Source organism: Rhincodon typus, chromosome 17, assembly GCF_021869965.1.
Source record: "Rhincodon typus isolate 14 chromosome 17, sRhiTyp1.1, whole genome shotgun sequence".
In the NCBI taxonomy this organism is placed as follows: domain Eukaryota; kingdom Metazoa; phylum Chordata; class Chondrichthyes; order Orectolobiformes; family Rhincodontidae; genus Rhincodon; species Rhincodon typus.
Window position 1 is genome coordinate 33,830,008 of NC_063348.1, and position 17,680 is coordinate 33,847,687.

The 17,680-nt window shown below is 41.1% G+C and overlaps 1 protein-coding gene across 1 annotated transcript in view; it reads left to right on the top strand.

Moving 5' to 3' along the window:
* The window catches only part of cdhr5b (cadherin-related family member 5b), a 54,111-nt gene that overhangs the window by 32,585 nt on the left and 3,846 nt on the right, over positions 1-17,680 (top strand). The window contains exons 13-15 of the mRNA XM_048607339.1: positions 7,315-7,587; positions 12,581-12,853; positions 15,896-16,068. Of these exons, the coding sequence (XP_048463296.1) occupies positions 7,315-7,587; positions 12,581-12,853; positions 15,896-16,068 (719 nt within the window). The remainder of the gene's footprint in view (positions 1-7,314; positions 7,588-12,580; positions 12,854-15,895; positions 16,069-17,680) is intronic.

The following is a 17,680-nucleotide window of genomic DNA, read 5'->3' on the forward strand; positions in this document are numbered from 1 at the left end:
GGACCCGAAACGTTAACTCTGTTTTTTCCTTCACAGATGCTGCCAGACCTGCTGAGCTTTTCCAGCAACTTTGTTTTTGTTCCTGATTCACAGGATCTGCAGTTCTTTCGGTTTTTGTTGATCAGATTAATCCTTGTGATAGTAGGATGGTCTCATGAGGAAAGATTGAGAAAAGTGGGTTTGTATTCATTAGTATTTCAAAAAATAAAAGGTGACCCCATTAAGACTTATAAAGTTCTAACAGGATGGATGCAGATAGAATCTTTCGCATGGCTGTTGGCTTCAGAATGAGGGGACATAATCTCAAAACAAGGGACAGGTTTTTAAAGACAGAGATAAGGAGGAATTTCTTTACTCAGAGCGTTGTGAATATTTGGAGTTCTCTACCTCACCAACCAATGGAATGTCAAACATTGAGTATGTTCAAGATGGAATTCAACAGGTTTCTTAATGTTGGTGGCATTAAGGGATATGGAGATAGTGCAGAAAAGTGACATCAAGCTAGAACTTCAGCCATGGTCTAATTGCATGTTGGGCTGATTTGATGGGCTGAATGGCATACTCCCATGGCCTTGAATTGTCATTTGATATACAGAATATAAGTGCTCTTTTCTCATCCAGTATTGATGCTGCTTTCCTTTACATTGGCATTTCTTGTGAATTGTCCTGATAAGTGCAAGATAAAAATGTTTTCAAAAGTTTTTTTTCAACAATACTGAAGACGTTGTGATGTGTTAAACAGGCAGTAATTCACTGGAAGGTTTTGTGCAATTTTAGATTTTGATTTAGTGCAATATTGACACTTACAATGTTGGATGATGCCAACACATGCTTTGAAACAGAGAGTGGGAATCTTTAGTAGAGTACTAATTGGAAGTCCACCCTTTCATCACCTATACATTTACTGATTAATTGCTGGTCATTTAACTTTTGCTTTTGTGGTTGTTAATGTGAGCTAATTTATAATCCAGCACCAATAACTATGAAAACAACAATGTATGGAAATGGAACACCAAAACCACCCACTAAACCCCCTGGAACTGGGGCATCAACTCTATCAAAGATCCCTCCTCGACCCCAAGGAGTCATAACAGCAAAGCCCCCTGGACCTAGAACTGGTACTACAGGTAGGATGCTGAGGGTTAGCAATGCAACTGTCCACCTAACTAAACCCTTCAAAAGCAAAACCAGATACCAAATTTCAGGGTACTGGGCTACCAACTAGCAATAACTGTGAGCCTCCAGTAGTTTCATTCAGTAAACCACCCAATGGGTCAGGAACTGAACCAACAGCTAAGTTCACAGATAACAAGGTGTAGAGCTGAATGAACACAGCAGGCCAAGCAGCATCAGAGGAGCAGGAAAGCTGATGTTTCCGGTCTGGACCCTTCTTCAGAAGTGCTAAGTTCACAGTGTACTGACTCATAGCTCAAGAATTCCCATCTACAAAGATCACAACACAGTTGTCACAGTCCCTGTCACTTTCTGCTTGTCCCAACTCAAGTTGTAATTCTCGTAGCCTGATAAGAAATCCAAGCCTAATGTCCATGATGGTCCTTTTTTTCTGGGCTCGTTTCTCATTTCTAATTTACAAGCTTTTGAGGACAATTTACAAAGAACAAAACAGTCGATGCAACAAAACCATGCACAAATGTTGCCAGACCTGTTGAGTTTCTCCAGCAGTTTCTGTTTGCTCACTCTCACTCACACACACTGCCTTCATACCTCTAAGAGGGAAAAGCTCCACTTCACTGAAAAAAACAGCCATGGACAACTAAAGAGATAAAAGACAGCAGTAAACTAAAAGAAAGGGCTTACAAAAATGCAAAAAAAAAGCACAGATCTTGCTGCATGGGAAAGATACGAAGGCAACAAAGGGCCACGAAGCAACTTACAAGATTTACTAAAAGGAATTATGAAAGGAAACGTGCCAGGGCATGAAAGTCAATAAGAAGGAATTTTTAGTTAGATCAAGGGAAAGCAGGTGGTCAGAAGGAATATTGGCATATTAAATACTGAAAGCGGTGCTATTGTCAATGAATATGGCGAAATAGCAGGCATATTGAATAATTACTTTGCCTCAGTATTTGTAGTATCAAAGGAGGAAAGCTTGCCGGAAGACCTAATAAAATTAATAGTAAATCAGGAACAGCAACTAAATAAAATTAATGTAAGTAAAATGTCAGAATGAGGAATTTAATGAAATTAAAATGTGACAAATCCCTGGAAACTGAGGTTGTTAAAGGAAGTAGAGGAGCACATTGTAGAAACCCAGCTACAATCTTTCAGAGTTCGCTAGATACAGAAGTCATCTCTCTGAAACCCAGGAACTGGGAGCAAGTTACTGATCTTGCTGCGAAACTGGTTGAATGCCAGGTTACAAAAGGTAGGGTTAATGCTTAGGTACTCAAATTAGTGGGATGTGACCACTGGTGACCCACAAGGATCTGTGTTAGGACCTCAATTATTCATTCATGATTTGAATAATGGCATAGAAAGTCATATATTCAAATTTGCTGATGGCACAAAGTCAGTCAACATCATAGACAGTCTAGATGATTGTATAAAATTACAAATAGATATTAAAGACTAAATGAATAGGCAAACTGTAGCAGATGGATTTCACTGTAAGCAAATGTAAGGCGATCAATTTTGGACTGAAAAAGTATAGATCAGGTTACTTTCTAGATGATATGAAGTTAAACAGGTGGATGTCAAAACAGACTTGATGTTTCAGGTACAAAAATCATTAAAATGTCACAAACAGGTGCAGAAAAGCTAATGGAATGCTGACCTTTATATCTAGAGGACTGGAGTACAAGATGCAGAAGTTATGTTGCAGTTATACAAAACCCTGGTTAGACAACACTTGGAGTACTGTGAGCACATCTGGGCACTACCCCTTAGGATATATTGGTCTTGGAAGGAGCACAATGTAGGTTTAAAAGAATAATACCTGGACTTTAGAGGTTTAGATACAAGGAGAGATGACACAATTTTATTTCTAGAATTTAGAAGGTTAAGTGGTGATCTGATTGAAGTCTTCAAGATATGAAGAGGAAGAGTAAGGGTAGGTAAAGATAGATGGTTTCTACTGGTTGGGGATTCTAGAGCTGGGGGATAGAGAATCAGACTTAGGGCCAGACTATTCAGGTGAAATGTTAGGAAGCAGCGCTGTGTTGAAAGCATGGTAAGTATTTGGAACTGTCTTCCACAAATGGCACTGGATCAGTTGTTAAATTTAAATCTGAGATAGATAAATGTTTGTTAAATAAAGGTATTAAGGGATAGGAGTCAAAGTCACATATATGGAGTTAGGCCACAGATCTCATTGAATGGTGGAACAGTCTCCAGGGCTGAATGGCCTATTTCTGTTTCTGTGTTCCTGTGTACATATATCCTTCCAAAAATCTGGTGCCTAGAACACGACACAATATTATAGTTAAGGTTGAAGAATCGGTTTAAAGGATTTATTCTAACAACTTGCTTTTGTCCTCTCTTCCCTATTTATAAAGCCCAGGATCCAGTATGCTATTTAGACACTGGCTCAGCCTACTATGCCACTTTCAGTGGTTTGCATATATCTCATAATCCCACCATTCCTGCACCCCCTTTAGAATCATAACCTTTGTTTTATATTGCCGCTCCATTCTTCTCACCAAATCAAATCAATTCACACTTCTCAGATTCATATACTGTTTGTCACTTCTCTGCGCATTCCAGCAACCTGCCTGTGCCTCTTAGAATGCTCACGGTTCACAATGCATCCGGGGTTTGACATAGATTTTATCGCTAAACCACTAGAAATGATAACTTGTTTGATGAAATATTTATAAACTTTGTTACCCAAAGATTTTACTGGATATAGAGCAAAGTGCGTGTGCATAGAGTAGGTCAGCAATGATCTAATTGAAAAGCAGAACAGTTTCAAAGGCTTGGGTGGACACCCCTTGTTTCTGTGCTCCTGGCAATGGTAATGTTTGGAGCATAGAAAGCTTTTCTCATTCGAAAGTTTTCCCCTTTTAAGGGAAAGTTGAATAAATGTTTGAAGCAGAGCAAATTGTAGAGCTATAGAGTCAAAGTAAGGTATTGGGATTAAATTTGGATTGATCCCAAAGTAGAGTGACAGCGTGACTGGAACTAATTTTGGATTGATACCAGGCTCTTAATAGAGAGAGGGCAGTGATATTAGCCTGTGATTGATACAGGGCTGTGAGAGCGCGAATAGGGCAATGGGATTAGATTAGAATTGATTTAGGGCTATAGGCATAAAGAGACAAAGTGGAATCAAATCAGAATTGCTCCAGCAATTGTCATGCAGGTGATGAGTTCAATGACCTATCCCTTTGCTACAATTTTTCATAGTGCTATCTCACAGATTAGGTGTTCAACACAGAGTGAGTGGGAGGTAGCAGGAAGTTCTGGAATAACATCTGCAAGGATGGTGCTGAATTAGAAGGTGAAAATATGCAGGAGTTCTTTGTACTTGGAGTTTGAGGTGAATGTAGGGGGGGGAGGTATGGAGGGGGAACAGGGTATGGGGATGTAACCGAAAGAAATGTGGATGCTGTAAATCAGGAACAAAAACAAAGTTGCTGGAAAAGCTCAGCAGGTCTGGCAGCATCTGTGAAGGAATAAACAGAGTTAATGTTTCGAGCCCGGTGACTCTTCCTCAGAACTTCCCCAGTTCTGAGTGGGTGACTATCAGCTAACTTGTTAAAAAAAAGTTCCACTGTTTTGTTTGAAATAAGCCCTTGTTGCCTGACAAAAAATGTTGAGCAATTTGCGTGAATCTGAATTAGCAACACCTATTGGACATTGTCTGTGATATTTAACCCCCAGATAAACCACCAAGGATCAAATCTTGGTGACATGTTTCAGCCGTAAAAGTTTCACCCTTTGTTTTATATCAATTACAAGGAGTTCAGATGGAGTCATACAGTTATACAGCATGGAAACAGAACTTTCGATCCAACTCATCCATGCTCACCAGATATCCTAAATTAATCTAGTCCCATTTGGCAGCATTTCGCCCATATCCCTCTAAATCCTTCCTATTCATGTTCCCAACCAGATGCCTTTTAAAGGTTGTAATTGCACCAGCCTCCACCGATTCCTCTGGCAGCTCATTCCATACACTCACCACCTTCTGTGTGAAACATTTCCCCCTTACATCTCTTTTAAATCTTTCCCCTTTCACTTTAAACCTATGCGCTCTACTTTTGGACTCCACTACCTGGGGAAAAAAACTTTGGTTGTTCACCCTATCCGTGCCCCTCATGATTTTACGAATATCTACAAGGTCCCACCTCAGCCTCCCATGCTCCAGGGAAAATAGCCCCAGCCTATTCAGCCTCTCCCTATAGTTCACACCCTCCAGTCCTGGCAACATCCATGTAAATCCCTTCTGCAGCCTTCCAAGTTTCACAACATCTTTCCTATAGCAGGGAGACCAGAATTGAATGCAGTATTCCAAAAGTGGTCTAACCAATGTCCTGTACAGCCCCAACATTACATTCAACTCTTATACTTATGCACTGAAACTAAAGGCAAGTGTACCAAATACCTTCTTCACTACGCTGTCTACCCATGACCACACCTTCAATGAACTATGAACCTGCACGTCAAAGTCTCTTTGTTCAGCAATACTCCAGGACCTTACCATTAAGTGTATAAGTCCTGCCCTGATTTGCCTTTCCAAAATGTAGCATTTATCTAATAACTGAGGAAACTTATGTGTAGCATGGTTTGTAAGCATTTTCAGAAAGAATTCACTCACAATTTACTCCCAGAGACATCGAGGAAATTTAGCTGAAAAATTAAAAAAGGCAATTTTTTTAGATTCTAATTATGCTGTCAACTTTACAATGTGTTTTATTTGTTGGTCACAAGGGGTAGGCTTCCTAGTTGGTGATACCAGCTTTGTCATTACCACCATTTGAGGAAAGGAAAAGGATATTTCAGTGAAATGACTTGTCTTGAGCTTCAGGCCTGTTGTTAACACTGATAATAAGACACAGAGCTGCATCTGGATTCCAGTCCCACATTCCAAACTCTTTTTGTATAGTTCATCCAATCTGTGCCACATATAATTTTGCAAAGCAAGTCTATAACTGCCTGTTCATGAAATAAGAAAAATAATGTGGGGACTGACTGAAAAGAGGAAATGAGAAAAATAGTTAAAACCGTCCTCCAATCCTATAATAAATTATTGGGGTGCTGCTAAGGTACCAACCGAACTGAGGGATGTGCAACAGTTAAGTCTGAAGAGATTCAGAAATAGTTTTGCTCCTCCCTGATCAAGCAGGGGTAAGGCTTGAGCCCTTCTACTCCTAATCTGAAGATTATCATTTACCTCTGGTATCCCAATTTTTAAATGTTCATTCATGGGAAATGGGAGTTGTTGGTTATGCCAGCATTTAGTGCACTGCGCTAAACGCCCTTGAGATGTCGTCTTCTTGAACTACTCTGTCCTTGGGGAGAAATACCCAGAGGGCTGTTAGGAAGGAAAATTCCAGGATTTTAACACAGGAACAATGATGGAATGGCGAGTTATTTCCAAATCTGGATGGTGTGCACCGTGGCCCCTGTCCTTCTAGGTGGTAGAGACGGAAAGTATTGACAAAAGAGCTTTGGTGAGTTAATGCACTACATCTATATATTGTATACATCACCGCCACTGGGTCGGTGGTGAAGGGAATGAACATTTAATGAGGTGGATTGTCAGCCAGTGAAATGGCCTGCTTTATCCTGGATGGTGTAGAGCTTCTTGAGTGTTGTAGAAGCTGCACCAACTGGGCAAACATAGGGTATTCGATCATACTCCTGACTTGTGCCTTGCAGATGGTGGACAGGGATTAGTGATACAAAAGGTCAGTCACTGTGGGATTCCTAGCCTCTAACTTGCTATTAAAACCATAGTATTTAGATGGTATTTAGTGTTTTGAAGATGGACCCAAAAAGTTAACTCTGATTTTTTTCCGTGGATGCTGCCAGACCTGCTGAGATTTTCCGCAATTTCTGTTTTCTTTAGATGGCAAATTAGCTCCTGGTCAATGCTAACCTCCAGAGTGTTATTATTAGGAGTTTCAGTGATGGATATGGTATGGAATGGTAAGATTCTGTCTGGTTGGCGATAGTCATTACCTGCCATTTCTGTGGAATGGGTGTTACTTGCCAATTTTTAGTCCAAGTCTGGATGTTGTCCAAGTCTTGCTACAATTTCACATGCACTGCTTCAGTATTTGAAGAGTCGCAAATGAATCCTCATTCTATGATTTCCCGGCTGCTAAAATGAGCTGTTTTCTAACCCAGCAACAACAACTGTGAAAACGACCACATCCGATGGAAATGGAACACGAAAACCACCAACTAAACCTCCTGGGACTAAGCCAACCAGCACTGGGCCATCAACTCCAACAAAAGTCCCTCCTGGGCCCCCCCAAGGATCCACAACAGCAAAACCCCCTGGACCCGGGCCAACAACCACCAAACCTCATGTCTCTGGATCTATAACGACAAATAATCGTGAGCCTCCTGGGTCAACAACGCCATCCAGGAAACCACCCGATGGACCAGGAACAACAAGTAAGCCAGCTGGTCATACACCATGTCAATTCTCACACCATCACTCTCACTTACTGATCCCCACAATCAGGCTGTTCTGTTAGGACAGGTTTCACTGCAACTGGGCTGGGCCTGGTGTCTTGGCAACTCAAATAATGGAGAGAAGATAGGGCTTTGAATTATAAAGGAAGGAGAATTCAAACTGAGGCAAAATTTATCAACCTGAAGGGAAATGTCAAGGCCACAGAGCAGTGCAACAATCTGTGTAAATTTAAATGGATTATAGTATGAAGTAATGATAAATTTAATTGCAACTGGACCAGTGAATAAGGTTAAATCAGGGGATGTTTAGAAAAAATATTAAAGACATTTTATCAAATTCTGAATTGTTTGTAGCAAGAGGCAAAATGAATAGCACAAGTGGAAATAAGTAGAGATAGCATAAAATTACAAAGGGGCGTTGATAGACTAAGTGAATGGGCAGAACTGTGGCAAATGTATTTCAACGTAAGCAGATGTGTGGTTATCCATTTTGAACAGAAAAGAGGTAGTTGAGGGCACTTTCTAGATGATATGAAGTTACATACAATGGATGTTCAAAGAGACTTACGTGTTCAGCTACTTGGATCTTTAAAATGTCGTGAATAGGTGCAGAAAATAGTCAGGAAAACTAAGGGAATGCTGGCCTTTATATCTAGAGGACTGGACTACAGGATGCAGACATTCTGCTACAGTTGTACAAAACCCTGGTTAGACAACACTTGGAATACTGTGAGCAGAGCTGGGCACCACACCTTAGGAAGGATATACTGGCCTTGGATGGAGTACAATGTAGATTTACAAGAATGATACCTGGACTTCAGAGGTTTGGATATGAGGAGAGATTACATATTTTTTTCTCTAGAATTTAGCGGGTGATTTGATTGAATTCTTCAAGGTATTAAGAGGAAACGTAAGGGTAGGTAAACATAAATGGTTTCCTCTGGTTGGGGATTCTAGACCTAGGGGAGAGAGACTCAGAATTAGGGCCAGACCATTCAGGTGAAATGTGAGGAAGCAGCTCTACACACAAAGGGTGATAGACATTTAGAACTGTCTTCCACAAATGGTACTGGATGCAGGATCAGTTGTTTAAATCTGAGATAGATAAATGTTTGTTAAATAAAGGTATTAAGGGATAGGAGTCAAAAGCACATATATGGAGTTAGGCCACAGATCTCATTGAATGGTGGAACAGTCTCCAGGGTTGAATGGCCTATTTCTGTTTCTGTGTACATATATCCTTCCAAAAATCTGGTGCCTAGAACAGGACACAATAGTATAGTTAAGGTTCAAGAATCGGTTTAAAGGGTTTATTCTAACATACCTGCTTTCGTACTCTCTGCCTCTATTTATAAAGCCCACGATCCAGTATGCTACTGTAGACACTGGCTCAACCATTTTTTGAGTTTCAGTGAGTTGCAAATATACATAAATCATAATCCCTCCATTCCTGCACCTCCTTCAGAATCATACCCTTTGTTTTATATTGCCGCTCCAAATCAAATCAATTCACGCTTCAGTTTCGTATGCTGTCAGTCACTTCTCTGCCCATTCCAGCAACCTGTCTGTGCTCTTTAGGATTTTAACACCATCCTGCTCACAGTTCACAATGCAGCCAGGATTTGATATAGACTTTATCGCTAAACCACTGGAAATGGTAACTTGTTTGATGATATATTTAAAAACTGGATATGGAGCAAAGTGGGTGTGCATGGAATAGATCATCTAATTAAAAAGCAGAACAGTTTAAAAGGGTTGGGTGGTCACCTCTTGTTTCTATGCTGCTTCAATGGTAATATTTGGAGCATAGAAAGCTTTTTTCACAAGAAAGGGATAATTGCACCTTTTAAGGGAAAGTTGAGTACATGTTTGAAGTCGAGCAGTATGTCATGCTATGGAGTGAAAGTGCACCTTTTAAGGGAAAGTTGAGTACATGTTTGAAGTCGAGCAGTATGTCATGCTATGGAGTGAAAGTGAGGCATTGGGATTAGATTGGGATTGACCCCAAAGTATAGCAAGAATGTGAGTGGAATTAGTTTCAGATTGATACTGACCTATGAGGAGAGAGAGGGCAGTGAGATTCGCTTTTCACACTCACACGAGACAGTAGAAGATGTCCTAGATTAATTTCTCATCCACTAGGCAACACTTCTGAGAGTACAGGGCATTCTTGGTATTGACTGTCAAATAATACAGCACTCCTGCATTACTGGCCCTCCAAACATGTAGCACTGCTTTAGTAATAACTCTCCAACAACATAGTGGTCCCTCAGTATGGGCCATCATAATGTAGTGCTTCCTCAATATTGATCCTTTGATATTGCAGTGCTCCCTCAGTACTGCCCCTCCAAAAGTGCAGTACTCCCTCAGTACTGCCCCTCCATCAGTGCAGTGCTCCCTCAGTACTGCCCCTCCACCAGTGCAGTGCTCCCTCAGTACTGCCCATCCAATAGTGCAGTGCTCCCTCAGTACTGCCTTCAATAGTGCAGTGCTCCCTCAGTACTGCCCCTCCATTAGTGCAGCACTCCCTCAGGACTGCACCAGGACTGTCAAGTTGGATTATTTGCTCAAGTCTCTGGAATGGGTCTTAAACCCTCAGTTAGGTGGCAAGATAACATCCAAAAAGTCACAACTGAGAATTAAAACCATGTAAGAACAACAATATTATGTGAATGTCATTCATTCCAAGGTTCCCTGCATATCACACACCACCCTGACCTGGAAATATACTGCAGTTCCTTCTTTGTCATCAGGTTAAAATCTTGGATTCCACACTAAATAGCACAGTGGACGTACTTGTATCACATGGACTGTAGCGATTCAAGAGGCAATCAATCACAACTTCTCAAAGGCAGTTAGGGATGGGCAATAAATGCTAGCATTGTTAGTGATTCCCCTATACTAGGGATAATTCTTAAATATCTAGTATCATATTCATCTGACAATATCTTCTCCTCTGAAACTCGTCAAAATTCTATTTGAACGGACTATAATGTTCCTGTTCTCACTGAAGCACAATGCATGGTGCTCAAGGGATTGCATTCTCACAGAAAGTCTGTTTCATTCTTCTTCATGTTTCCTTCAAAATTCAGCTCCTTCTTCTTGGAAATTTCAGTGTTTATTAATAACCCTCCTGTACTCCAGGGAAATTTCACTCTTTTTCATAACTGGAATTACTGATCAATCTATACACTTTGTGTCTTAGACTGAGTGATTATCAGCTGAACCTTGTTAAAAAAAAGTTCCACTGTTTTGTTTGAAATAGGCCCTTGTTGCCTGACAACAAAATGTTGAGCAATTTGCGTGAATCTAAATTAGCAACACCTGCTGGACATTGCCCGTGATGTTTAACCTCCAGATAAACCACCAAGGATCAAAGTGAAGTGTTTCAGCCGTAAAAGTTTCACCTTTAGCTACAAGGAGTTGGGATAACTGAGGCAATTACGTGTAGCATAGATTGTAAACATTTTCAGAAGGAATTCCCTCACAATTTACTTCCAGAGATATAGAGGAGATTTAACTGAAAAATTGAAAAAGACAAATTTTGTTAGATTTAAAATATGCTGCCCACTTTTACAAAGCATTGTGATTATTTGTCATGACATGTCAGTTTCCTTGTTGGTGATACCAGCTTTATCATCACAAACATTTCAGGAAAGGAAAGGATATTTCAATGAAATGGGCTTGTCTTGAGCTTCAAGCCTGTTGTTAACACTGATAATAAGACATGGATCTGAATCAGGATTTCAGTCCCACATCCCAATCCAATCTGGGTCACATATAATTTTGCAAAGTAAATCTGTAACTGGCTGTCCATGAAGTAAGGAAAATAATTTGGGGACTGAGAGACTGAAAACAGGAAATGAGAAAGAGAATTAAAACTGATCTTTGATCCTTTAATGAATGTTTTATGTGTTACTAATGTACATATCGATCTGAGGAATGTCAACATGCTGCCAATTAAGTGTGAAGAGATTCAGAAATGATTTCGCTCCTCCCTGATCAAGCAGTTTGCAGGCGTAAGGCTTGCTAGCCACACTTTTTCACTCTAGGGCCTGAAGATTATCATTTACCTCAGGCATCCCAATTTTTAAAATTCATTCATGTGAAATAGGAATTCCTGGTTACGCCATCATTTATGCAAATTCCTAATGGACCATGGAACGTCATCTTCTTGAACTACTTCTGTCCTTGTGGAGGAATACCCAGAGTGCTGTTAGGAAGGAAATTCCAGGATTTTAACACAGCAATATTGAAGGAAAGGCAATATATTTCCAAATCTGGACGGTGTGCAGTTTGAGGGAACTTGCAAGTACTGGTGTTCCCATGCAGTTGTGGCCCCTTTCTTTCTAGGTGATAGAGGTCACATGCTTGGAAGGTATTGATAAAAGAGCTTTGGTGAGTTAATGCACTACATCTATATATTGTATACATTGCTGCCACTGGGTCAGTGGTGAAGGGAAAAAACATTTAATGAGGTGGATTGGCAGCCAGTGAAATGGCCTGCTTTGTCCTGGATGGTGTAGAGCTTCTTGAGTGTTGTAGAAGCTGCACCAACCATACAAATGTATGGTATTTGATCATGCTTCTGACTTGTGCCTTGCAGATGGTGGACATGCATTAGTGATACAGAAGGTCAGTCACTATGGAATTCCTAGCCTCTGACTTGCTTTTATGGCCATAGTATTTCGATGGTAACTTAGCTTCTGGTCAATGGTAACCTCCAGAGTGTTATTATTGGGAGTTTCAGTGATGGATATGGTATGGAATGGTAAGATTCTGTCTGGTTGGCGATAGTCATTACCTGCCATTTCTGTGGAATGGGTGTTACTTGCCAATTTTTAGTCCATGTCTGGATGTTGTCCAGGTCTTGCTACAATTTCACATGCATTGCTTCAGTATTTGAAGAGTCGCAAATGAATCCTCATTCTATGATTTCCTGGCTGCTAAAATGAGCTGTTTTCTAAACCAGCAACAACACCTGTGAAAACGACCACATCCAATGGAAATGGAACACGAAAACCACCAACTAAACCTCCTGGGACTAAGCCAACCAGCACTGGGCCATCAACTCCAACAAAAGTCCCTCCTGGGCCCCCCCAAGGATCCACAACAGCAAAACCCCCTGGACCCGGGCCAACAACCACCAAACCTCATGTCTCTGGATCTATAACGACAAATAATCCTGAGCCTCCTGGGTCAACAACGCCATCCAGGAAACCACCTGATGGACCAGAAACAACAAGTAAGCCAGCTGGTCATACACCATGTCAATTCTCACACCATCACTCTCACTTACTGATCCCCACAACCAGGCTGTTCTGTTAGGACAGGTTTCACTGCAACTGGGCTGGGCCTGGTGTCTTGGTAACTTAAATAATGGAGGGAAGATAGGGCTTTGAATTATAAAGGAAGGAGAATTCAAACTGAGGCAAAATTTATCAACCTGAAGGGAAATGTCAAGGCCACAGAGCAGTGCAACAATTTGTGTAAATTTAAATGGATTATAATAAGAAGTAATGATAAGTAGGCAGTGAATAAGGTTAAAGGTTAAGCAACAGTAGGCCAGTGAATAAGGTTAAATCAGGGAGAAATTTGGAAAAAAAATTAAAGGCGTTTTATCAAATGCAAAATTATTTGTAACAAGAGAGAGCAAATGAATGGCTCAATAAAAGACGAATGGGGTCTGTGTAAAGCTATTACAGAAACATGGGGTTAGATTAAATACTGCCCATTGCGGAGGGAACTGTGCTGGGGCCCAGTGAATTACCGGAAATGCCAGCTATCAGTCTCCCAGACGTGGAAGAGCCTCCCTGATTAAGTCAAAAGGCAAAACTAGCAACACAGAATTCCCAGCTACTCACTGACAGTCAGGTTCATTAATGAACCAATTAATGCCCATTATAGCTGAGCCCCCACGATTCAGTGAAATTCATTTGTGGCAAAGCAGTTTAGAGAGGCTGAATAGTCTACTCTTCTCTAAATCCATACATTAACACAAGACACACATAGCTTTCCTGTATCCTAGGAAGGCCATTCAAGAAACTCTCCCCAGTGGAGGATATGCACTCATTATCAGGTACTATGTGCCTGATGCTAGTGATCCTGGCATTGGGAAGGGAGTCCTATTGAAAGCCACTCCCTTGCCCTTCCATTAGACGGCCCCCCGCCCCCTCCTCCTGTGACCACCACCAGCAGAGAAGTGGCAGGTTTTGGGGGAGTGGGTCCGGCCTACCAAGTGATGCAGGCTAATCAGAGACTTTCATTGCTGTGGACGGCTCCTGCTGGTGACATTGCACCTGCCAGAGGTCCAGGAATGTTGTGGCACCCCTGAACTAAGGTGAGTGAGGTTGGAATAGCAGTCAAGGACTGGGGTCAATCTAGTCCTGAATCCCTCACACAGAAGCTCCCTTAAGAAGTTTATGTAAGACCATATGGCACCGGGTAGGATGTGTGATGTTAACTGATTTAATACATTGGGCAGGCTTTGCTAAGATGTATGATGATTATATTCTCTTTAGCTCCAAAGCACAAGTCACTCTGAGCCAAGGATAGTGCCTGTATGTTGGAGTAGGCCAGGCACTGGCTTTACTTTCCATTTCCTTTCCCCTTCTCAGTAACTGTACAGCTTGACCAAGAATGGTACCTTATGTAATGAATCATCTCAACAACAACTTGAATTTAAACAGTACATCACAAGTAGTGAAATATCCAAAGGTATTACCAGAAAAAATTTGCCATGCAATGGTATGAGGTATTAGGGTGATGAAAAGGCCGTTGAAAGAGACAGATTTTATGGAGTGTCATAAAGGAGAAGAGAAAAGCAGAGAGCAGAGGGAGGACGAGAATTCCAGAGCCAGGGGACTGAAGGCATGGCTGTCAATGCTGAAGCAATTAAAATGGGATATTAAATTGACCAGAATTAGAGAAGAGCATAAATCTTATGATTATAAATTTCTCATTCATGCCTCTCTATGTCTTCATCCCTCTTTATCTCTGTAGACTCCCTTGCCCCAAAAGCCTTTATCACAAATGTACCCCTTTAATTCTGGCCTCTTCAGCATCTCCAATTTTAATCATTCCACAATTGATATTTGTCTAAGCTCTTGAATTCCCTCCCTGAGTATCTCCATGTTTCTAATTCTCCATCTTCCTTTAAGATGCTCCTTAAACCCACCTTTACTTTTAAGCTTGTGGCCAGCCGACTTAGCAGGTGGAATCTTGTGCCGTCCCCCATTGCATTTGGTGTGGGGAGAGCATTTAATCAGGTGAGTGGGTGATAGGGCCAGTACCATGCCACCTTCCTACTTCCACCCTGATTGAAATCCTTGATGAGAAGTCCTTCGGACGGACCCCTTCCTGTCCCACCATAAATTGAGGACCTTAAGCTGAGGTTGGGCTGTCAACTGACAGCTTGCTGCTGGCCTCCTTTGTCCCACAGCCCTCTTCCTGTGACCCGTACCCCATATCACTCCTTGATTTGAGGGGTCATAGAGCAACACCATTGGAAGCAGTCTGCATCACCTTGTGGCACTTCTGGCACTGTGGAGCTGGCCTCTGATTGGCCAGCAGCTGATCTACAGGACTTCTGTGCCCCCCCTCCCGCACACTCCAAGCTAATTAATCCCCAGGAGGACGGTTCACCATTGGCCTCTTGAGTGTCCGAGTGAAACAAGACACAAGGGACCTTCTTGTAAAAATAAAACACGAGGATCTCACCACTGGCCAAGATCCCCGTTGTCTCAGCAACATTTTGCCTTACGTCTTCTTAAATGGTTCGGTGTCAATAGTTTTGATTCAATAAACTCCTGTGAAGCACCTTTGGATACTTTCACCTTGAACCATGACATTGAATGTTATCAAGAAGGATTTAGATATAGTTCTTAGGTCTAAAGGGATCAAAGGATATGGGGATAAAGTGGGAACAGGGTACTAAGTTGGATGATCAGCCAAGATCATGTTGAATGGGCGAGCAAACTTGATGGGCTGAATGGCCTAATCCTGCTCCTATTATCTATGCTTTTATATTTATTACATTAAAGATCTTAAGTAAATACTAGTTATTGTGGGTTGTGCAGCTGGAAGAGGGTATGATGAGGGGTGAATATGTGGAATACAAGGGTGAGAGCTCTAAATTGGATATATTCCTGGACTGTGTCAGCAAGCTCAGAGAGTTCATGCCGCTTCTGTGCCTTTAGCATTCAAAGAAAAAATGTTAATTTTTTTTGATAATTGACATCACAGAGATTCAATATGCCATCTGTTTCAATAAAATGCTGTCTTCCAGGCTTACCAGCAGTAAACCCAAAGTTGATGTATGAAGCCAAACACATGGCAGCCCTTGGAGTTCCATTAGCCATATTGCTGATTATTTGTTTCATCATCATTGGAATTCTTCTCCACAAAATCCACATTGGGAAAATGGAATGGGAAAAATTACAGAACGGATCAGTGACAAAGGTAAAAAAAAATTTTCAGTGGCTGAACCCTGAGGTACAAGAACAGAGAAAGCTATCTAAAAACTGAAAGAACTGTGGATGCTGTAAATCAGGAACAAAAACAAAGTTGCTGGAAAAGCTCAACAGGTCTGGCAGCATCTGTGAAGGAAAAGACAGAGTTAACGTTTCGGGTCCAGTGACCCTTCCTCAGAACTGAGGAAGCCAAAGTGTTAACTCTGTTTTTCCCTTCACAGATGCTGCCAGAACTGCTGAGCTTTTCCAGCAACTTTGTTTTTGTTCCAGAGAAACCTGTCTGCCTGGTTGGACAAAACTAGGAAAAGGCAATCTCAGATGAAGAGGTGGGATATGATAGCATTTTATATCTAAAAATGACTTGGGCATCATTTCAAAGTCTATTGATGACCCAAAACTCAGAAATGTGGCAAAGACCAAGAAAACTAATAAAAGGCATCAGGAAACAAAATGCAATTCAATGCAGAAAGATGTGAACTGATATATATTGGTAAGGAGAATGAAGAGAGACAATCTAAAGTAAATGGACCAAGCATCGATTTAAGGGCAGGAGTAGGCCATTTGCCCCTAGTAGCCACTGTTCAAATAATGATTGATTGGATTGTGACCTCAACTCCACATTCCCATCTACCATTGATAACTATTGACTCCCTTAGTGGTCATCAATCAATCTATCTATCTCTGCCTTAAATAGCTCCACCTCTACTGTTCTCTGAGTATAATCCAAATAAGTCTCGCTATCCTCTGAGAGAAAGGAGTTCCTTCTTATTTCAGTCTTAATTGATTTTTAAATTAGGTCCCCTAGTTCTAGTTTCTCCCACAAAGGGAAACATTCTTTCAGCATCCACCCTTTCAAGATCTTACATGATTCAGTAAGATCATGTCTCATTCTTTGAAACTCCATTGGAAAGGGGCCTTACATGTCCAACCTTTCCTCATAGGAAAATCCTCCCCATCAAAAATATCAGTGAAGCCAACCTTCTCTGAACTGCCTCTAATGCATGTACATCCTTTCTTAGCTTAAAAAAAACCAAAACTGTGCACAGTACTCCAGATGTGGCCTCACCAATGCTCTATACAACTGTAGCAAAGTATTCCAACTTTTATATTCAATTCCCATATCAATAAATGGTAACATTCCATGTGTCTTCCTAACCACTTGCTGCACCCACATACTAATTTTTTGTGATCCTTGTACCAGGGGTCCCAGATCTCTCTGTCAATTTCTGTCCTTGTACAAGATATGCTGCTTTTCCATTCCTCCTGCCAATGTTCACATTTTCCTAGAAAATACTCTATCTGCCAAATTTTTGCCCACTCACTTCACCTATCCATGCCTAAGTATGTCCTCTTCACAACTTACATTCCTATCTATCTCAGTATCATGACTAAATTGTGCAAACTTACTTTCAGTCCCTATATCCAAGCCATCTGTCCATCTCAACCTTGAATATACTTAATGATCCAGCCTTGACAACTCTCTGTGGTAAAAAATTTCACAGATTCACTACCCTTAGAGAGAAAATTCCTCCTCATCTCTGTCATAAATGGGCAACCCTTTATTTTAAGATTATGTTCCTTGGTCCTAGACTTTTCCCCAA